This window comes from Paroedura picta, chromosome 4, assembly GCF_049243985.1.
Source record: "Paroedura picta isolate Pp20150507F chromosome 4, Ppicta_v3.0, whole genome shotgun sequence".
NCBI lineage: Eukaryota > Metazoa > Chordata > Lepidosauria > Squamata > Gekkonidae > Paroedura > Paroedura picta.
This window is the reverse complement of record NC_135372.1, coordinates 122,297,104-122,318,516: the sequence shown is the minus strand read 5'-3', so window position 1 is coordinate 122,318,516 and position 21,413 is coordinate 122,297,104. Positions and strand designations below refer to the sequence as shown.

General features: G+C 42.8%; 1 protein-coding gene across 6 annotated transcripts in view; it reads right to left on the bottom strand.

The window, feature by feature from the left end:
- Positions 1-3,588: 3,588 nt before the first annotated feature.
- The window catches only part of LPIN3 (lipin 3), a 51,127-nt gene continuing 33,302 nt past the window's right edge, over positions 3,589-21,413 (bottom strand). For 5 of the 6 annotated variants that reach the window (XM_077335436.1, XM_077335434.1, XM_077335438.1 and 2 more), the window contains exons 11-21: positions 20,793-20,862; positions 19,645-19,773; positions 15,520-15,612; positions 13,001-13,050; positions 11,584-11,719; positions 9,948-10,096; positions 9,691-9,777; positions 8,996-9,148; positions 7,293-7,407; positions 7,079-7,182; positions 3,589-5,162 (exon numbers count right to left, since the gene is read on the bottom strand). In XM_077335436.1, coding sequence (XP_077191551.1) covers positions 5,018-5,162; positions 7,079-7,182; positions 7,293-7,407; positions 8,996-9,148; positions 9,691-9,777; positions 9,948-10,096; positions 11,584-11,719; positions 13,001-13,050; positions 15,520-15,612; positions 19,645-19,773; positions 20,793-20,862 — 1,231 coding nt within the window. In that variant the 3' untranslated portion in view covers positions 3,589-5,017. The remainder of the gene's footprint in view (positions 5,163-7,078; positions 7,183-7,292; positions 7,408-8,995; positions 9,149-9,690; positions 9,778-9,947; positions 10,097-11,583; positions 11,720-13,000; positions 13,051-15,519; positions 15,613-19,644; positions 19,774-20,792; positions 20,863-21,413) is intronic. The other variant, XM_077335439.1, reaches the window with a different exon arrangement.

Here is a 21,413-nt window from a genome sequence, read left to right as displayed (position 1 = left end):
TGTTTTAGGGCTGCCAACCTCCAGGTGGTAGCTGGTAATCTATCAGTATTACAACTTATCTCCAGGTGAAAGAGACCAGTCCAGCTGGAGAATATGGCCACTTTAGAAAGTGGACTTGGTAATATTATACCCTCCATTGAAGCCTCCCTCCTCAATGAAGCCCACCCCCAAAATCTCCAGGTATTTTCCAACCCAGAATTGGCAACCCTATCGTGCTTATTTCACAACCATGCTTCCCCTTTCACATCTTTCTTCCTCAAAAGTCTCTCTTCCCCAAAGCAAAGATCCAGTCCTGACTTTCTTCCTCCTCGCTGAGCTGATGCTTCAGAAGAGGCCAGGGGGCTCCATCATTGAATGATGCTTAGCTTGCAGTCTCCCCCCGCTCCGTGACTGGTCATTTTGTAGCAACGACCACTATGTGTTCTCAAATTTCAAACAGGATCCCTAGGTTGTGCAAAGTTTAGGATTCCTACCTTAGAGTTCCCCTCTAGGAATCATATTCTCCATAGTTTGATGTCCAGTTAGCTGGTCACAAGCGCTTCAGCACACCTTTGGCCCAAGCAACATCCCCTACTATCTACTTCATATGTTCTGGAGCCAAGGTTTTGATATTAAAGAGAACAGGCAATTAATTTGTCCAGCTTATCCATAAGAGCAAGGTAATCAGGTGTGGAGCTTTTGAAGTTAACCGAAGCCTAATAGAAAAGTCCAGTGGCACCTTTATGACCAGCATAGAATTAAACTGTGTTGGGTGGGGTTTTAATGTGCATGCCCATTTCTTCAGCTACAGAAGTCAGCCTGTGCTTATTCCTTGCTTATATCTGCAGTATTCAGACACACAACTCTCTTGACATCTTACCCAAGGCTCTTCTGTTTATTTCCTCAAATAGCACCAGCTCGTATTCCAGTAAAGCAGGCAAGGCTGTAGCCCAGGTGGTGGGACCTGAAGTTGGCAGGTAGTTCCCACCTTGATACAGCCACAATGGAAGGACTGGAAGCCAAATAAACTGCAAGCTTCCCTGATAGGGATGCCAGTGTCCAGGTGGGACCTGGCGATCCCTTAGAATCATCTCCAGACTATAGAGATCAGTTTCCTGGTCAAAATGGATGCTGTGAAGTGTGACCTCTATGTCCTTATAACCGCACTGAGGTGCCTGTCCTCCCCTAGGCTCCATCTCCATGTCTCTTGGAGTTTCCCAATTCATCGGGCAACCTTGCTTTAGGATGCTTAGGGCTGGTCCTGCGTTGAGCAGGGGGTTGGACTAGATGGCCTGGATGGCCCCTTCAACTCTATGATTCTATGTCCAAGGAGCACCTGTTAGCCCTGGTCCTTGATGTGCAGGCCTCATTCCAGGGATGGAAGTTTAGGGCATCTCTTCCTCAACAACTCACTCTTCCGCCTTCCCATAGCTTTTGCACCTGGGCAGCTGCTAGGAGAGCAAACTGGCTGTGAAGAAGAGGGCCTAAAGCCTTCTCCGGGTACCTCAGAAATCCCAGTATGACATAGTGGTTAAGTGTGGTGTAGTGGTGGCTTCTAATCTGGTGAGCTGGGTTTGATTCCCTGCTCCACCACATGTAGCCAGCTGGGTAGTGCTGTTCTGACCAAGCAGTCTTGTCAGAGCTCTCTCGGCCTCAACTGCCTCACAGAGTGTCTCTTGTGAAGAGAAGAAGGGAAGGAGATTGTAAAACGCTTTGAGACTCCTTCAGGCAGTGAAAAGTGGGGTATAAAAAGCAACTCTTCTAATTGTAACACATCCGGCACCATGAAAGCAAAACTGGTGGTATAGGCAATTCAGAAACCTCAGCTAGGAAGAAAGCCCACTAGATTAACAGGAGCATCAGAGGTCTCCAACTAACATCAGAATTTTAGCAGGCCTCCCTGCCTAAATCCAAATATATCTCCACATTGTCTTCCTCCTCCTCTTTCCCCTGGCAAGCATGTGGTGCTGGGCAAAGCAGCCTTTTGTAATTTTAGAAAACTGTTTTTAGAATTTTTTTAAAAATTAAGATTTATATTTAAGAATTTTAAGCTGGGTGTTTTGATATGAATTTTAAACTGGATTATTTTATATGTTGTAATCTGCCTCAAGCCTTTGAGGGCATCTGACTAAAGATATAATAAATAATAATTTCATTGGCAATAGCTCAACAATTGGTTCGCCGCAAAACGCCTACGAATGGAGGAAGATGACATATGGGAAAGATTGGGTGGGTACAGTTCTCCAATCCTTTGGCCGTTATTCATATTGCTACGCTTATCACAACTTTGGGTTGCCGGCATAGTTATCGCTCTGCACGATCATGCAAGTAGAAAAGCCTATTTCTTAAAAGGACGCTACACACCAGTGCTATTGCAGTGACTCTGCCATATTGTACCTGTGCAGTTCAAACACATGGGAACGGAAGCAAGGTGTAACCAGGAGCTATTTTGTCTCTCCCAGAGCAATGTGTGTCAGTGTTTTAACTGCCAACTAACTTGTTGTCAAAGGTACGGATTGATGTGAAAGGGCTGTTGTGCAGGAGGTCATTCTGTGCAATGGGGATTCCTGTTCTTTCATATCCTTTACACGATCGCCATGGAGCCTACTTTTTATGGAGCCCTTTCAAAACAGTCTAGTTTTTATTACACTTGTCTGCAGTGCCTGTTAAAGCACTTTTTGGGTAGGAGGAGATAATTCTTTGAATGGGCCATCTGGACCAAGAATCCAGTCTTGATGCAAGGCTGAGATTTACAATGCAGTCTTGATCAGATAGCCTCTTGTGGCACAGAGTGGTAAGGCAGCAGACATGCAGTCTGAAGCTCTGCCCATGAGGCTGGGAGTTCAATCCTTGAGTCGGCTCAAGGTTGACTCAGCCTTCCATCCTTCCGAGGTCAGTAAAATGAGTACCCAGCTTGCTGGGGGGTAAACGGTAATGACTGGGGAAGGCACTGGCAAACCACCCCATATTGAGTCTGCCATGAAAACGCTAGACGGCGTCACCCCAAGGGTCAGACATGACTTGGTGCTTGCACAGGGGATACCTTCACCTTTACCTTGATCAGATACAAGCCTATGTTTTGCTGGCCCAGCCAGCAGGGAACCCAAATTATCTTAAAATATAGCCGTTTAGACTATACTACATTCAGAAGTAATCTTATTCTACTTTTCATTAATAGTAGAAACACCAGCTAATCCATCTATGAGACCTAAGTTTATCTAAGTCTTTACAGCTGAATCCAGGACCAAAACCACAAGGCCAGTCTTACTGGTTATACCAGATGATCCTAAAAAAACAAACAAACCCACATCTGTACAGAGAATTAAATTTGACACTAAGAACTTGAGAACTTTTGTTTAGGAAAGTGTTAGAATCACAGAATCATAGAGTTGGAAGGGATCTCCAGGCTCATCTAGTCTAACTACCACTGTTGCTTCCAGGTTTTCCCCAGAAATGACATCATCATGGTTAAAATGCTGCCCCCCCCCCCCGCCATGTCCCTACTCTCGACCTTTCTGCTGGCTGCTAGGCCTACTCCAGATTATTAGTTGATGAAAGTATGGAGTGAATGGAAGCAAAACCGAACAAAAATGCAGTCTCTGGCCTTCAGGTATTTAACGTTTTATTGACACATCTGCACAGCAGAGTCTTTCAGCTCCAAAGTGCATTCATTAGATATATCACAACACAACTAGGTCATGGGATTTTTTTCCTCCTTGTTATAATTTCTGTTAAGCCATCCCTAGCTCTGTCTAGATTCACCAAAAGAGGGAAGTAAAAGTGAGGTAGAAGAAGAACAAGGAGTCCTTCAGCTAAATCCTAATGTCCTGCCTTCTGAAACATTAGTTTACAAGTAGTCCCAATGTCCAGTGAGAAAAGTGTGCAGGCCCCTGTCCATGGCTATCTGTAGCAAACCACAGCTACAATAACCAAGGACAACGGCCACCATAGCACAAGACCTGGGGTGTCAGAACCACTGCATACTCCCATGAATATGGCCCGACAATCTGTTTTTGTTCAACACATTAGCCATGTAGAAAATGGCACCACTCCAGAAAGCAATGCATTCTGAAAAGCACCTCACAATGCTTCCTGATTTCAGGGCCATGTCTAAAAGCACATCACTGAATAGTAGGACCCAGGAAGGCCTGATGCATATTACCATCTCCAGGATGGACAGCGTTACAGTGAAGATGCAGTGGCAACTGTGCTCCCTTCAGAAGCAAGATGCCTTTTAAGTTTTTTTAGCCAACATGATGAACATTCCATTTTCAAATGTTACCATTAGCATCTGTGACAGGAAGTAAGTAATGGTTTTAAAGAGACTTGAAGGCAGTACAACAATATTTCCTGCAATGGTGCAGACCCACTGCTTTTGTCCTATTGTAATCTCTAATAAAATTATCGAGCAACTGAATAAGACGGGAAAGAAGTTGCCCTCAGGTTGTTGTTTTTTTAAGCCCAATGAGGTTAAGACTGAAACATACAGAGAGTAAGGCACTAAGGATCCAATTGCATACCCATGCTACTGATGGACTACCTGCCATAATCTGATGCTGTTTTGTCAGATCAAGCCAGAAGAATGACTGAGCAATTCATTCAGTTATCATTGCTACAGGATGGCAGTCTAAAAATGTGCATTTGCTCTATTTTTCCTTCCAAGACATATGGCTTCTGTCAACTGTTTCCACATCGGCTGTGGGGCAAAGAGGTGAGTGTATGAATCACAGCCATCATCAGTCTTTGGATAAACTGAACAGGAATCCTCTCTCCAACGTCAAGAACAGATGCAACTCAAACTCCTCTATGAACCTCACAAATGCTCCGAGTTCACGAGAAAAAGTGCATTCAGTCAAAAGGCATGCGTAAGTTCATCAGAACCTCGACTGAGAGGTCTCTTTCAGAACAGCAGAAATAGAAGTTTCAATGCCAAAGTGCAAGTCCATCCCGGCACTGAAGATCTACTTTGCCCATCCACCCTATTAGAGGCCAAACAGCTAAATATTCTTCAGGATGATGCATCAGTGGTTCATAAACTTCACTCCAGATCTTCCAAGTCAACAGCAGGCAAGGAAGTTCTCCAATAAGAAAAGTGGCTATACTCTGGACACTCCATGGGAAAGCTCACATCCTTGCCAATGGGTGGAAAGATGAGATCTACTATTTCGCTCAGCCGTTCATACCTAGAGAAAACAGGGCATTAAGCATTAAAGTCAGCAAGTCTCCTTTTCTGCATATGCATCTCCTGCACTGGAGCATTTATCTCCCTTGCATTTTAATAAAGCAAGGAATGTAATGCATGCACATACACTGTGTGTGTGTCACGGCTACCACAAGAGTGGAAGCAGATGCAATTTCTACCACAAAAACACCATCAAAATTACCCATTACATTTAAATATGGTTGCATCATCCTGCCATATTCAACATCAACAGCAGAGGATGATGGAGAGGAGCAAACTCATAAGCTAGATCTAACCAGCTTTTCCATTTGTGGAAGATATGAGGGGTCCCACTGTGATCACCTAAAAGTCCTATCCTTGGGACTGTGAGACCTGCATGAACAAAAGCCATGTAGTGCAGGGGCTGTAGCAAGGTTAAGAACGTAAGAGGTCTCCTAGATCAAACCAGTTGTCAATCTAGTCCAGCATACTGTTAAATATAGCAAACAACCAGTTGTCCTGAAGGGACAAACAGAACACAGAGGATAAGGCCCTCCCCTGCTGCTGCCTCCCAGCCCTGGATGGAGATGGAGGTTCCCTTCTGCCACCATAGAATCATAGAACCATAACGTTGGAAGGGGCCACGCAGGCAATCTAGTCCAATCCCCTGCTCAACGCAGGATCAGACCAAAGCATCCTAAGGCATCCAAGAAAAATGTTTATCCAACCTTTGCTTGAAGACTGCCAGTGAGGGGGAGCTCACCACCTCCTTAGGCAACCTATTCCACTGCTGAACTACTCTGACTGTGAAATTTTTTTCCTGATATCACCATGACTTATGGATGTCTACTCTGAATCTGTCTAACCCTCTTTTACAGCTATTTATGCTTGCGGCCATCAGTGAATTCCACACTTCATTAAGTAAAGAAGCATTTCCTTTTGTCTGAACATATTTCGTATCAACTTCATTGAATGTCCCCCAATTTTGGTACCATGAGAGAAAAATACACCTTATTCTACCCTATGAATAATGACTGTATATTATGTCCCTACCAAGTTGTTTTTTTCTAGATTGAAGAGTTCTAGACTCTCTAAGACTTTCCTCCTTTGTATTTTCCCCAGATCTGCAATATAATGGCCAGAATGGCACATACTATTCTAAATGATGCTGCACTGTCGCTTTATACAAGGGCATCACAACATTGGCCATTTTATTGTGAATCCTATTCCTATCTTGGAGTTTGCCTTTTTCACCACTGCCACAAACTGGGTCAATATTTTAATTGAGTTTTCCACTACAACTCCAAGATTCAATCTTAGTTGCAGATAGTTTAGATCCCATCAACATGTGTTTAAAATCGGGATTTTAAAAAAGATATTCCACTGTGCATCACCATAACACATTGAACCTCATTTGCCATGCTGTTGGTCCACTGTCTCAGTTCAGAGCTATCCTCCAGTAGCTCTTGATAATTTGCCTTGGTTTTCACCAGCCTGAATAGTTTTGTACCATCTGCAAACATGGCCAAAATGGGTTTACCCTCAATTCTAAATCATTAAATTGTAGCTATTTTTCCACCATCTCTCCATCTTCCTTTTATTTCTTCATCATCCATAGACCCAGGTGCCTCCCTAGACAGTTTCCTGCTCCTGATATATTTGAAGCATTGTTCATTGCTTGACTTTAAAGTTTCTGTCCATCTGCTTCCCAAATTCTCTTTTTGCTTCCTTACTGTGTTCAAGGGATAAAGCTTGATGGAGCCTGCCCATAAAACAATTCCACATAAACATTCCTGGGGTAGAACATGGTAAGGAGAAGACTCATTTTTTTTGTAGCAGAATGTGATTTCATTTGTGTATTAATGCCAACCACACACTGCCCTGCAGTGAGCTTCACACACTTATGAAGGTAATACAAAAATATTTTTGAAAGCTTACGTAGATTTGTGGATCTTCACAAGTTCTTGGATCAGTTCCCCCTTGGGGTTCACGGTAAATATACGAGATTCCGGCAGGTTCACTTCCTTGTAGGCATGGACATCCTACTCAAGACACAACAGAACAAAAGATCCAAATATGCAGGATCATTTGCTCAAAAGGAGCCAAGAGGAAAGACCCTCCCACTCCCCCATAACAAATGGCCTGTACTCACATTTGTTCTGTTCCCAAAGGCAGCATGGAATGGCTGCCTGTTGGAGCCAAACAGGTTTCGGATATCTGTTAAGCAGGCAATTTTGAACACCTCTGGCTTTCTCTCAATCACTTCCCTATAATGCGGTGGGGGCACAGAAATGCCACAAGTGTCAGAGCAGTGTGGGTTTTCCCCTCCCCTCCCCCTCCTCCTATGGGTGGCTGATAAGCCAGCAATTTGCCCCCTTCCCTAGTCAAATAAGGATTTCAAATGGAAATATAAGATGCCTTAAAAAAAAAGACATCTTCCCAATATTCCATTACTTCCCAATATGCCACTGGACATGGAAAGGGCATCTACACTGCTGGATATTGTACCGTCCTAATCATTCACCTCTTGGATTTTCCTATCCACATATCTGCTCCCTTTATCCACATCCTCAAGTAGTTGGGGGGACGTGCACAAAAAGCACCCACTGTCATGTGCCAAATACAAATGATCAAGGAGCCAGTGTCTACTGTATGTTTCCTGCTATAGTGAGATTTATTTATTTTTATTGATTTATTTCTTTAGATTTATAAACCACCCTTTTTGCTAGAGCAGACTCAGGGCAGTGAACAATATATAACCAACAATACATTAAAGCCACAGTTTAAAACAATTCTAAAATTATTCTAAAAATTCTGCCCATGGGTTTCCAGGGTAGGGGTACAATACAGGAGGGAGACAAACTAGATGTTGATATTTTGCTATTTTATTGGCCTCAACCGTAGGCCTGTTGAAAGAGCTCTGTTTTGCAGGCCTACGGAATTCAGTAAGTGCTGACAGGGTCCTGATGTTTTCTGGGAGCTGAATTTCTCTGGGGACCACTAGCCTGTTTGTATTGGTTGAGCACAAGGCTCTTTGGAGGACATGTTCAGAGAAGCAGTCCCAGGCGGCATATGGCCTTGAAGTTTAAAACCAAGACCTTAAACTTGACCCAGAATACAACTGGTAACCAGTGCAGCTGCTGGAGGACACGTTGGATATGAGCCACCCAAGGGGTCCTAGTCAGAACTTGGGCTGTTGCATTTTGCACCAATTGCAGTTTCTGGATTAGAGATAAGGGAAAGCCCACATAGAGCATGTTACAGAAGTCTAGTCTGGAGGTGACAGTCACATGGATCACTGTGGCCAGTTGTTCTGGGTCCAGATAGGGCACTAGTAGCTTGGCTTGGCTAAGACAGAAAAATGTCATCTGAGCTACTTCAGTGACCAGAGTGACCACAGTCATTCCCAGATTCCTGATTCTGTGCAGTGGTAAGCTGCACACTGTCAACACTAGGCAGGCAAGCTTCCTCATCTCGCCCTTTCCTTCCCAGTCACAGGACAACCAGCTTGGAAGATGTGCATGTGGCTACATTTTATAATGTTCTCCACTGCCAGCACTGGCACAAGAAACATGGCTGCTGTCTAAAAGGTCTTCACTGTGGTTTTCAATTCTGGGATCAAAAATCTGGGGATGTCGGAATGCATAGAAGTGGCAACTGTTGCTGGTGTTCACCATATTTCAATATAGGACACTGAATTAAAATATATGAGGTTTTGCACACAAAGCGCCTCAAATGCTGAATTAGCTTGCCTGCTGTTTCTGCACTGATTAAAACCTATGGAGGAGGAACCGATAATAAAAGTGAGCCTGCATAAATCATATCCCAAGACCCATCATTATGTAGAAAGCTGACCTATGAAGAGCTGAGAAGAGGCTGCTAGGTGCCAGCAGGATGGGGCCCTTTGGGAGAACACAGCCCTCGTCTTTGACACACTCCAGGTATCCTTTGGTGATGTGTGCCATCCCAATGGTTCTGGCTGAACAATAGAGGAACTTGTATCCATTCCTAGAGTGAAGAAGGCAGAACTAAAATAAGTGATGTCCACACTTAACCCATTGTTCTTCAGCTCCAGTTACATTGAAGGGCACTGGTACACATTCAACTCCAATAGTTAGGGCTGTGCTGAATATTCAACCATTTTTGGCCTGAACCTTCTCAATTTTGTCCACATCCTTTTTGAAGTGAGGCTTCCAGAACTACACACAGTACTCCAGGTGGGGTCAAAAACCAGTCAAACATTTCATAGAGTTGGGAATAAAACATTAATTTAATCTACACTGCAATCCTAAACAGAGCTACATCCCTCTAAGAACACTGACTTCAATGAACTTAGAAAGGTCTACATCTATTTAGGATTGCACTGATAAACAATCTTCTTTGCTGCAGGAGAAAGTGTAAAAACTCATATTGTTCCCAAGAGCCAAAAAGGAGGAAAAATTATTCATAGACCCATTTGATCCTGTAAGGGAGCCATCGAACCCTGCACCTGTTCAGTGAGGGACTACTGCAAATTACCCATAAAGGCTTCACAAATATCTTGTACTTACAGATGAATTTTGTGGTACAGCCTAGCAATCCCTTGGTGGGTCCAGTCTTTCCCTAGATGTGGTAAGATGTGACCCAGTGCATCAGATCTGAAGAAAAGGAAGAGAAATATTTAGAAACACACATGTACACATCACTCAAATTTGAATCTCATTCCAACTTGAGCTATAATGGCCAGAGTTCACTGCACAGTGAATAGCTGGTGAGCATACACCGGTGTCAAAGGGTGCAAAACAAGACTCCCATGGCAACCACTTACTTCGTGATGGTCCCATCTATGTCAGAGATCACCACCTTGTCATCCCAGTTCCACAAGTAGATGGTGGCTTCACAACGACATGTGCCTTGGTACTGAGTGGTCACACTGAATGCTACCTCATTGGGGCCATCTCTCAGGTTCAGACTCTTCTACAGTAAAGAGAAGTTTAAAAAAATACATTCAGTATTGAACCTTTCCTAAAGAGCTTTAGTTATTTACATTTATGCAGCCCAGACCTGCATAAATTACTCGGAATTAAGTCTCAGAGTTCACTGGTACTAACTTCCAAATAAATGTGGACAGCATGCCTTAGTTCAGAACAAAGGACCCCTTCAGGGATTAATAGGGCCACAGGACATTTCTCTCACTGCAGATGCTAATTTCCAGCCCCCAGATACTTCCCCTCTGCTCTAATCAAACTGATTACAATATACATTGTACCTCTGCATCCTTTACAACAATCCTACCAACTTACAACTGTGATGAAAATATTTATATTCCTACTTACATCTGGAAAAGGGTGCTTTGACTCCAGAAAGCTTATACTAGCCTGAAACTAGTTGGTCTCTAAGATGCTGCTGGACTTGCATCTAGCTGTTCTACTGCAGACCAACATAGCTGCCCTCTGAAATGTATTTCATCAACAACAAATTGCATCCACACACACACACCCTTTTCAATATGCTCCCAACCCCCATGCATGCAAACAGCAATTCTCATTTGTTTAAAAAAAAACACTTTGGCTGATCCATGCCATGCCTTTGTTTGTTTGGTATTGCCAGCCACAGAAGCTGAACATGAAAAAAGATTGTTTTCTAGGTGGCAGTTTGGTTAAAGCAAGGCAGTGGCTTCAGAGACCAAGTTCTGCCTCCCCACTGCTGTAACATCACTCCAGCAGCCACAGAACAAGTCACTCCTTCCTTCCACATTCCCCAAACAACCTTAAAGACCATGAAGCAGCTAATGCATGCCCAGTGAGGCCTCTTGATAGTTCAGAAAGCTATACTGGGTGCATGTGCAGGCTGATGCTTGGTTTTTAAAGATGGCTGGGAAATAAGGAGGGAAGGTGCATCAACAGCTCCAGCTCTTGGACAACGATAACGAAAGGTAGGGATAGTGGCAAAGGCTCTTGGTGGGGTGGACCCAGGAGGCACGGTTTGTTAAGCTTCCTCTGAACATCTACATTTCTCATTTGTATCTCCGCCTTCCTTTTCTCATTCCCCCAGTGTAATGTTAGTGTCTCCAACATACAACCACAGCAGCTGTTCCACAGCATGCTTGAAGTGGCATTTCTTTCAACTTGGTTTAAAGAGAAGAGCAACTGTTTATGTTTGTACATCTAAACCCTGCAATAGGGCACCATTTAGAGAGATGCTGTCAGAAAAGGGTTTAGTCTACAAAGTCCCACTCCGTTCTTTCTCCCCAAAAGCCTTGTGCCCAAGTGCAAAGCCAGCTGTGACCCTGCTTAGCTTCTGCGGCTCAAAGTGTGGGATGGTTCTTAATCTGTAACTCACAGCCCTACTGCACAGAACCACTCAAGAGCAAGGCCAAAGAGACAAGAGTTGTTATCATACAGTTACTTGACATCTGTTAAATACACAACTAGGTAAGTGTGAAAGCTTGAAAAACCACATACAATTTGATCTGAAGACAGTCTTAGGGATTTCTTGTAGGTTGGAAGAAACTTCTGTGTAATAGAATCTGCTATGGGTCTGACCCCTCGGCTGGAAGATACAGGCTCATCGTCACTGGATGAAGCATCGTCCCTCTTTCTTTATTGGCACAGAAACAGGATGAGGCATAATTAAAATAAACAACCATACATCTAAAATATTGCCCAAATCCCAGAGAGGGTTTTTAGTCCAAAACAATGTCAGAGAATATCATGGGAATCTGAACTCATGATCGTCATGAAGCATAATCCCAAGTAGATATTTAGTATGTCCTAAGCAGTAGATCTTTTCCTTCTAGAGCTTTCCCACTCAATATAGAGCATAACCTTAGATTAACACTACCAGAACAACACTCTTGAAGAATGGAAGAAGAGAAAAAAGAGAACACAAATATCTCAATAAGTCAGAAGGCCAGTTCCCATTATAACAGTGCAAGGAAGGAAATTAAGAAGTTATCTGTAAGAATCTGGGATGGGACACAATGTCTAGGGTTTGCAACAGATTTGCAACAATCACCTACCCATCCCATAGACACCTCAATTAGCAATGTGCTAATTGCCAAACTGGGTACCCAAAAGTTATGAATGACCCCTTTGGCCCTGGCTCTGAAAGCCCTTTGAGTGTGGGCATCTCTATCAACCTTTAACTGACCTCACATTACTTGACTAGAAGACGAGGTAGCAAGAGATTAAGAGAGTTAAGAGACAGAACAAGCATCCCCCCTGTTAATGAGGGGAAACATTGGATGCCACACATGTGTTAGAATTTCTGATTAATTAACATCCTCCAAGGGACAGCTACTTCTCCTGGCAGTGGGATACAAGTGGGCTTGCTATTACGTTGCCTCAGATTAATCTATTGCAGTTTATTGTGATTTTTTTAAAAACATCTACAGATAGTTATGCTTCACTCATTCTGTATCTTTCAGTCACAACTGGGGAATGAAGAATGAACAAACAGGAACTCCCTCTCCGCTTTTTAAGGTAGATAGGGAAGAAGTCTCCTCAGCATATACCCTTTCTCCAAATGTACAAGATATTAAAAGTTCCCTGGCGCTTATCATTCTCATATCAAACAACCCTCTTGGGTAGTCACAAGTTCCATGGAAAATCTTCTGACACAAAAACTTCAGGAACAAGATGAATCAGTTCTCCAAGATTCCATAATCCAGAGGTAGCCAACCTGTGGTCCTCCAGATGTGCATGGACTACAATTCCCATGAGCCCCTGCCAGCAAATGCTGGCAGGGGCTCATGGGAATTTTAGTCCATGCACATCTGGAGGACCACAGGTTGACTACCCCTGCCATAATCGATCGTTTCCTCATTGCAGTATTACCCTTCCCACCACCAGCCTCCATGAAAACATTAAGATACACCACCTCTGCTGAAAGGACTCTGTTGGATACATTTTCTGGGTGCTGGATTCTGGCTATGAACATGAAAGAGATTGGAAGTGGTTAAGCTATATTACACATTTATTTATTGTATTTATATAGAAGTAGTGCATCAGCCCAACATCATACACTCCTCAAGCAGGAATACATGGATATAGCTCTCACAAAAACTGCTACAGGTGTATGTAGGAACAGAGTAGAAAAGTATGCCTAGGAAGGCAGAAGTTTAAGAGTACATCTGAAGCTTCCAGAATGAGCACCAATTCAACCAATGAAGCATGAGATGTTTTCATGCTAGGCTATTGGGGTAGCAGAGGTTTATATGTTCGGGTACGATATGTACTAAGAATGTAGGCAAATTTATCAGCTATAGAATAATTGCTTTAGGATGCTTAGGGCTAATCCTGCATTGAGCAGGGGGTTGGACTAGATGGCCTGTATGGCCCCTTCCAACTCTATGATTCTATGATTCTATACTGCCCTCCCCGAAGGCTCAGGACGGTTTACATGGAACAAGAAAATGATTCAGGTAACATCATTCCTAGAACAAGGTGAATAACAACAATAACATTAACATAATAACAATAACATCATTAAGGAATGGTGGAACTACAAGGAGCCTTAGCTCAACTCTCACTGAGACCCAGTATGTTGGATAGATTCGTGGCAGTCGTAGTAGGGGGACGGGGGGCTTGGGGGCCAATTGGAAGCGGTGGTACTGGTCGACCGCAACCAAATGCCTGGCGGAGGAGCTCCCTTTGGCAGGCCCTGTGGAACTGGTCAGGTTCCGTCGTCTTCTTGCCTTGCATGGTAGCAGTCAGTGGAGCAAGCACTAAACTGAAGTCTCATCAGTGCTACAGATCAATGTCGGCATCAACATATCTGGAGCTGAGGCAGCTGCCAGAACCCAGGGCTTTTCACAGACCCAAAGCTGTCCAGCCCCCCCCCCCCCCACACACACACACACATTGCTAGCGTTCCACCATCTTCCCAGCTACACTCACTGCTCAGTGCCACTGATGGAGGTCTGTAGGCAATGGTGAACACGGGCAGAGCTCACAAATGGGGAGGAGGAGAACACACAAGTGAGAGGGAGATGTGCCCTTGGAAGTCTTCCCAGGGGCCCTGAAACCAGCCCTGCTACAGAGGATTGGGCATGAATGCTTCTCCTAACACAGCTATACATATATTAAAAAAAACTCTGGCTTTCACTTAACCCTCATGCACATATACAGAGTATTTGAGATGTTGTCACCAAGGCAATTAAGAGGGAATTCATGTGCTGAATCCCTCCCCCACAGTTAGAGGAAAGGAATGGCAAGAATTCATATAAACAAAACTTAAGAAAGTTTGCTACAGTCAGTCATGGTCGAGTGTGAAGAGATTCTGCTCTAGCAGCTAGGCCTACGCCTCGAGTTTGGCAAGACAGGAGATGCCTAGGAGGAAGCTAGACTTCTGGGAATGAATAAAGAGTAGGATTGGAACCAAAGAACCTAGGAATAGGAAATGACTGGCAGGAGATGAGTAAATAAGAGGGGCAGGCAGTTTGCTAATCTTTCAAAGAGACAGAGTTGCTGCTAGCTACTAGTTTCAACTTGCTAGACTTTGATTGGAGACACTGGCAGAAGAAATAGGCCAAGTGGATTTTAATGTCCTTGCACTCACCTCAGACATGGGAAACATACAGAAGAGCTTGTAACTGAACTGTTTCTGACAAGATGGTGACACATTCTAGCAGCAGGAGGCAATGCTTGCATTTTATTACCATGTATTGTTATAATAATAATAAACCTTTAATAGCATAAAACAGTAAGAGGCAAATACAGCCAAGCAGGGTAAAAATATAATAGGGTAAAATAAGCTAATATTATAAACCAAAACAGTCAAATCATAGAAACATAGCGTTGGAAGGGGCCACATAGGCCATCTAGTCCAACTCCCTGCTCAATGCAGGATCAGCCCAAAGCATCCTAAAGCATCCAAGAAATGTGTTTATCCACCCTTTGCTTGAAGACTGCCAGTGAGGGGGAGCTCACCACCTCCTTAGGCAGCCTATTCCACTGCTGAACTACTGACTGTGAAAACTGTTTTCCTGATATCTAGCCTATATCGTTCTACTTGTAGTATAAACCCATTACTGCGCGTCCTTTCCTCTGCAGCCAACGGAAACAGCATCGGCTTAGTTCTAGCTCGATAAACAACCATTAAAAATTCAGCTACACACAATGTGGTCTCTGCAGAGCAGGAACTGGAGTATAACTTCATCATTTAGCATGTATTGTTGATCTTTTTGAAGTGGCAAAGACACACCAACATTTTCCAAAGAGGGCTGTAAATATTTTTCCTCTGAATAAGTTACTATCCACATATAAATACTAGTCCATCTGAAGCCCACTCAACTGCAACTTTTTTTTTGGGGAGGGGGGGGTTGAGCAGGAAAAAAGAGTCATTGCCACATAATTTCTTCTCTTGACATGGATTGAGGAACATCACAACACTTTTACCTCCTCACTGGAAAGTTCTCTTCTCCTCCAAGAAAACCACCACCGGCCACCCCTTTTGGGCATCTTCTCCTTCTTGAGTCTGTCAACAGTACTCTGCAGACAGAAGGAAATTAGGGCAAGGATTAAATCTTTCAGCAGCAACTCATGTTCTGACACAAAACAGCTGATCTACATACCTATGACAGGAAGTTCTTACTACCTCAATTAGAAACAACAATTAATTATACAGAAAGAATACATCAGTAACCAGCCTTCCTTCGTATGATTATTCAGCTAAGAACAGCAACAACGACTTTGCCAAGAAGTAGTGCATCAGCCCAACATCATATACTCCTCAAGCAGGAATACATGGATATAGTTCTCACAAAAACTGCTACAGCTGTATGTAGGAACAGAGTAGAAAAGTATGCCTAGAAAGGCAGAAGTTTAAGAGTATATCTGAAGCTTCCAGAATGAGCACCAATTCAACCAATGAAGCATGAGATGTTTTCATGCTAGGCCATTGGGGTAGCAGAGGTTTATATGTTCAGGTACGATATGTACTAAGAATGTAGGCAAATTTATCAGCTATAGAATAATTCATAAGTTCTTGTAATTATTGGAAGGTTATCAAATGAAGCACATATCCTGAGTAAGATCACTGATATATCAACCTCAAGTACTGCCTGTTCTGATTGACAACAACTCTCCAGGGTAGAGATCTTTCACATCCATTATTCCCCATCATTTTAACTGGAGATGCCAGGGATTGTATCTAAAATCTTGGAAAGCAGATATTTTACTGCGGCATCTAACATTTTTTGATAATGGGGGTGCTTAGTTTCTCAGAATATGAATTTGTACAGCTACCTCCTATCGTCTTGTTAATAAGCACCCATTTCTAGACAAATAATATTAGCAGTTCTGCATCTAATTTTTAAAATTAGAAATTATGAAACCCTTTACTAGGACTCTATCTCACCATTTATCCTGTAATATATTTAAATATTTATAGATCATTTATTCAAGTTTACAGCTCTAGTGTATCTTTCTACCTATCATTAATCCAATCCAAAATAATACTTATAATTGCTGGGAAAGAACCAGCATGTGAAAAGTTTTATTAATGTAAATACTAACACGGGGCTTTTTAGTCTAAACACTACAGAAAGCTATAATTTACACCTATTCCTGCCTCTCATTATGTTTCCTCTTTGCTTTACATCATGTCGTACATCTTGAAGATATCTTCATTGTTGGAATTAGCTAATACATTGTGCAATATTTTGTTGCAGTAGACTTTTTATAATGCAAGTTTGCCTGTTTGGGACTGGATTTTTTTCTCCAACACTTCTAACAGGTTATGGGCCCAGATCACAAGATAAATAAGTTTGCAAGAACGCTATAACAGTCAGTTAGAAAGGAAAGCATGTCCAGAGAAGGATGGTAAGCATTGAAGATCTTAAGTTTGCAGTGGCCAAAAAAATAATGAAAATTATCAGTTGTGGAAATTCAAAGTAGATATAATCCCTGGGCAAAGATGACCTCTGGGATTTTTTTAAGCAGTGACAAGAACATGTGACAATCCAATAGAATGGGACAGGAAAAGCAAAGCAGTCAAATGCCTGCAAGTGGGAGATCCATATAATAAAAGAAGACACAGCCAAAGGGTGTGCAGAATACACCCCAAAAACTGCATGAACATTCCAATCTAAACAGCATTAAATGTTTTATATAAAGGATACAAGGTGAGACCACAGAAGCAGCAGGATATGCATGAATTTGTAAATGCCATGCTAGAACCAGTAAAACCAGTGAACCAGTGTAAGAGGAGTAGAGATGGGCACAACTCAATTTGTTGCACTGATATACTAGCTTGAAAACCAGTTACTGAGCCATTTAAAGTTTAAACCCTTGCTTTCTGCTCCCTGCAACTTTTAACAGGGAGCAGAAAGGGGCTTTCATTCAGCTGTTTTGTTTAAACCAAACAGTTTGCGTAGCTGTTTGGAACCCACTGCTTTCTGCTCCTCAGGGCTTTCTGTGGGGAGCAAAAAGCCAAGGGTTAAATGGTTCTAGGTTATTTAAACCTAACAGCTTAGTAGTAGTCCTTGCTACTCAGCTTTTTAGAAATCCCTGCTTTCTGCGGGGATCAGAAAGCAAAGACTTAGATGACTCCACAGCATTTAAATTAAACAGCTATGTGGCTGGGAGCCCTCTGCTGCTCAGCTGTTTTCCATAAAAAGCCACAAACTGCCGTGAACTACCTCAAAATTCATGGAAGTTCATGACAATTCTTCAGTTTGTGAACATTGCTCCATGAAACATGAAATACCCAGAATTTATTATGAACTTAGTTCGTCAGCCAGTTTGTGCCCATCTCTAAACAGCAGCTTAGGCTTAAGGAAGAAACAAAAGACAGTCATACCCCTGCATAGACTTCTCACTGACTACCTTGAGTCCAGACCAGAGGCAGCTCTTACACTAGAAAGTGTTATGGAGAAATTAATGTAACTGTAATGACAGACACAGAAAGGAATTTCAAACAGGTAAGACACTGAAAGATCAGAGACAGCCCTCAAGGTAGGACAGAGCACTGGAGAGAAACCGGGGTGTATTACAGCTGAGGAAAGACTGGACACCTGAAAGAAAAAGTTAAATAGTGGACAGAAATCACAGAAACACCCAAAGCAAAAGCTCAGGCAGCTGCAGGCAACTTTGCAGAGGTAATTTGGGGTGGATTCTTAAAAGCAATGCATCATGAGGTTAGTACACAGATGTAAGGGCAATAAGCCACATGATGCAAGACCAGGAGATCTTTCACAGATCTTGACCTCAGCATAAAGGAAAAGATCTTCCTTGCAGATGGAAAAAGCATCACTGCTGGTGGAATAAGATCTGAATTCTTATAGCACAGTAGTCCATTCTGATGGCAGTCTTTGAGGAAAATGTCCTATATATCCCAGCACAGAGGGAAGCCTTCTATTAGTAATACATCTCTCCAGTAATTGCCTCAGTGCAGTTTCAATGTGAGTTTAAGAATGGGGCAGAGGTTATAGATACAGGAATTATAAGCTTCCCCAACAGAATGAGCAAGCTAAAACCACAAACTCATAATTGACAAACACACCCTCCCTGTGGCAAAGACACCTACGACACAATCACCCAGAGCCTGAAAATCAGGATTTAAACACAGGTCATGAAAATGATATATGTCAAATGCATATTAAGTGCATGCACTGCATTAATCTGAAAGGAACATGCAACCTGCTCCCCAAAAGTAGTCAAAGCCAGCTGACACATTCTTTGCAGATTACCCATAGCAATGTTTGGGAAACCCTAAGCACTTACACACCAAGTAGAAACAAATAGTTCATAGCATTTTTTATGACTACTCCAGGTATATTGCCATGTATCTAATGAAGCAGAAAAGAGAAATGCTTGGAAAACTCTCACAGTTTGGGGAAACAGCCACCCACATATTTCAAAGGAAGTCATAAATGATCCATGCAGATGATGGAGGAGAGTATACAGCTAAACAGTTGAAAGAAGACTTCAAGGAACAGGCTACTGAGCATCAGGAAAACATGCCATACATACCTGAGCAGAAAGGAGTGGCAGAAAGCAAGAGCCACACACCAGCTCAGATAGCCAGATGCATGTTCTTGGATACCGGATTACCATAACGAGGCGATTAACATTAACAGGGCTCCATAGGAATTGTAGCAAAGATCCAATCCAAGCGTAAAGCACATCAGAATGTTTGGGTACAAATCCTGTACTTACATTCCCAGTGGAAGTGCTCAGAGCTGGATAATAGGCCCACAGAAGGGTTACAGTGATCAAAACTAAGAGTGCAGAACCCTAGTCCCAAGGACGTATAACAGCACACAATGTGTGGAACTGTATGCTTTGAGATTCCATAACCCAAGCTATCCGAATCCTAAACTGCTGAAGAAGACTCAGATGAGCAAGCAAAAACCCACAAAGGAAAATGGAGAGGAAGTGGAAGGTAGCAAAGGCCATGCCAGAAACTCGCGCGCGAACCGGAGTTGGTAAAAATGACAAGAATCAGGCGCTCAAACTGGGCAGCTAGAAGAATACCACCCCATGGACTTTCCTACCTAGCCGGAACTGGAAAGAAAATACCTGAACCTTTGTCTTGGGAAGGTATCTCAAAGCTGCCCGAAAGTGAAGACTGAAAGTGGAGAGAAGCAGCAGAAGGAGACATGCGATCACCTTGCAAAAATAGGAGTTGGACCCTCTCCAAAGTGTCATCTGGGCAGAAAAGCATGAGATACAAATGAATATGGTGGAATAATATGCGTACCATTGAGAAGAATGTTGGAGAGGTGGCAGCATGTCAGCAGTTTTAATAATCTAAATACTAACACAGGGTATTGCTTAGTCCCCTTGAATTCTAGGGAGAGCTGCAATGCTTTCTAGTAATTGAATGCTTGTTTTCCCTTGCCTTTTGTTGCACTTCCCTTTCTGCCTGTAAGATCTTATATCCTGAAGGTCACTCTGCTGGAAGGCATAGTTAGTTAAATGCTTTCTGCAAATCCTGTGGTGGTGACGAGCTTTACTGAACACAAACTTTTTCTAGTTCTAGAGGCAAAAGCTTGATCAAAGATGGCAGACTACCCAACTAATAGAGCAGCCAGACACTTCTGAAAGAAGCCATTTATTTCTAGTTTTTCTTTCTAAGCCTTAAATTGTTGGGCAAATCATGGCCAGGAAGCTGGAAAATTTCTAATGGACACATAGGAAAAAAATGGTTTGATATGCAGATACATATGAAGACAAAGAATCAGGGTATTTGGATGGAGATAAGAAGAAGAGTTGGTTCTTATATGCCGCTTTTCTCTACCCAAAGGAGTCTCAAAGCGGCTTACATTTGCCTTCTCTTTCCTCTCCCCACATCCTGTGAGGTAGGGGAGGCTGAGAGAGCCCTGATGTTACTGCTCAGTTAGAGCAGTTTTCTCAGTGCTGTGGCGATCCCAAGGTCACCCAGCTGGCTGCATGTGGGGAAGGAAGGGGGAATTAAACCTGGCTCGCCAGATTAGAAGTCCGCACTCCTAACCACTACACCAAACTGGCTCTCTGTGAGTGAAAGCAACCCATTATACCAGCCTGGGTCAAGGACCTTTCAGGGTGCAGGTGCGGGTTTGTTTATTTGCACAATGTTGCCATATTCTCATAAAAGCTCATATCTAAGCTTTCTTTGTGCTTCGGATTCTAAGAATTTTATTTTTGTGGAAATTTTTACTTAAGTAACCCTGAGTCCTCCAACTTACTTTGGGAAGATTCTTCTGGAAAGCTTGTAGAGAAAGGATCATGGGAGCTGCAACCGCCCAGTTATAATATCTGCAAGGGGAGACAATTTGCTATGTATATAGTTTTTTTACATTTTAACTGCCCATTATCAAAGCAGTAACATGCAGAGCATCTTCAGAAAACACACTGTAGAAGGAAGACACCATAAGATCTCATTTTATATAGAAAGGATTGGGTTCTTATCACAGTCCCACAGGGGTATCACAGTTAAGATACTTCAGCAACAGACAAAACAGCATAACGAAATGCTGATTGACACTCTGGTATTTCAGACTGCCCAAAAATTCCACTTTCATTACCTGATATTACCCTGTGCTGTATCATTTCTTCCTCCCCCCCCCCACCCCCATTTCTTTTAGCACTGTTCTCCCATGTTTTTTGTTTTCATCAAAAAATGAATTTGCAAGAAAATCTTTCTGGGAATCTGAACATTTCCCCTCACCTTGAGGACTGCTACCAAAACCCATCCAGAAGAGGTGGCTTTGGGTGTATTGTTTAGTCTTTTAATTGTATTGCAACATTTCAGTGCTGGAAGGCTCCTGCATAGAAACAAGCAGTCATTCTCACTGAGGGTACTTTCT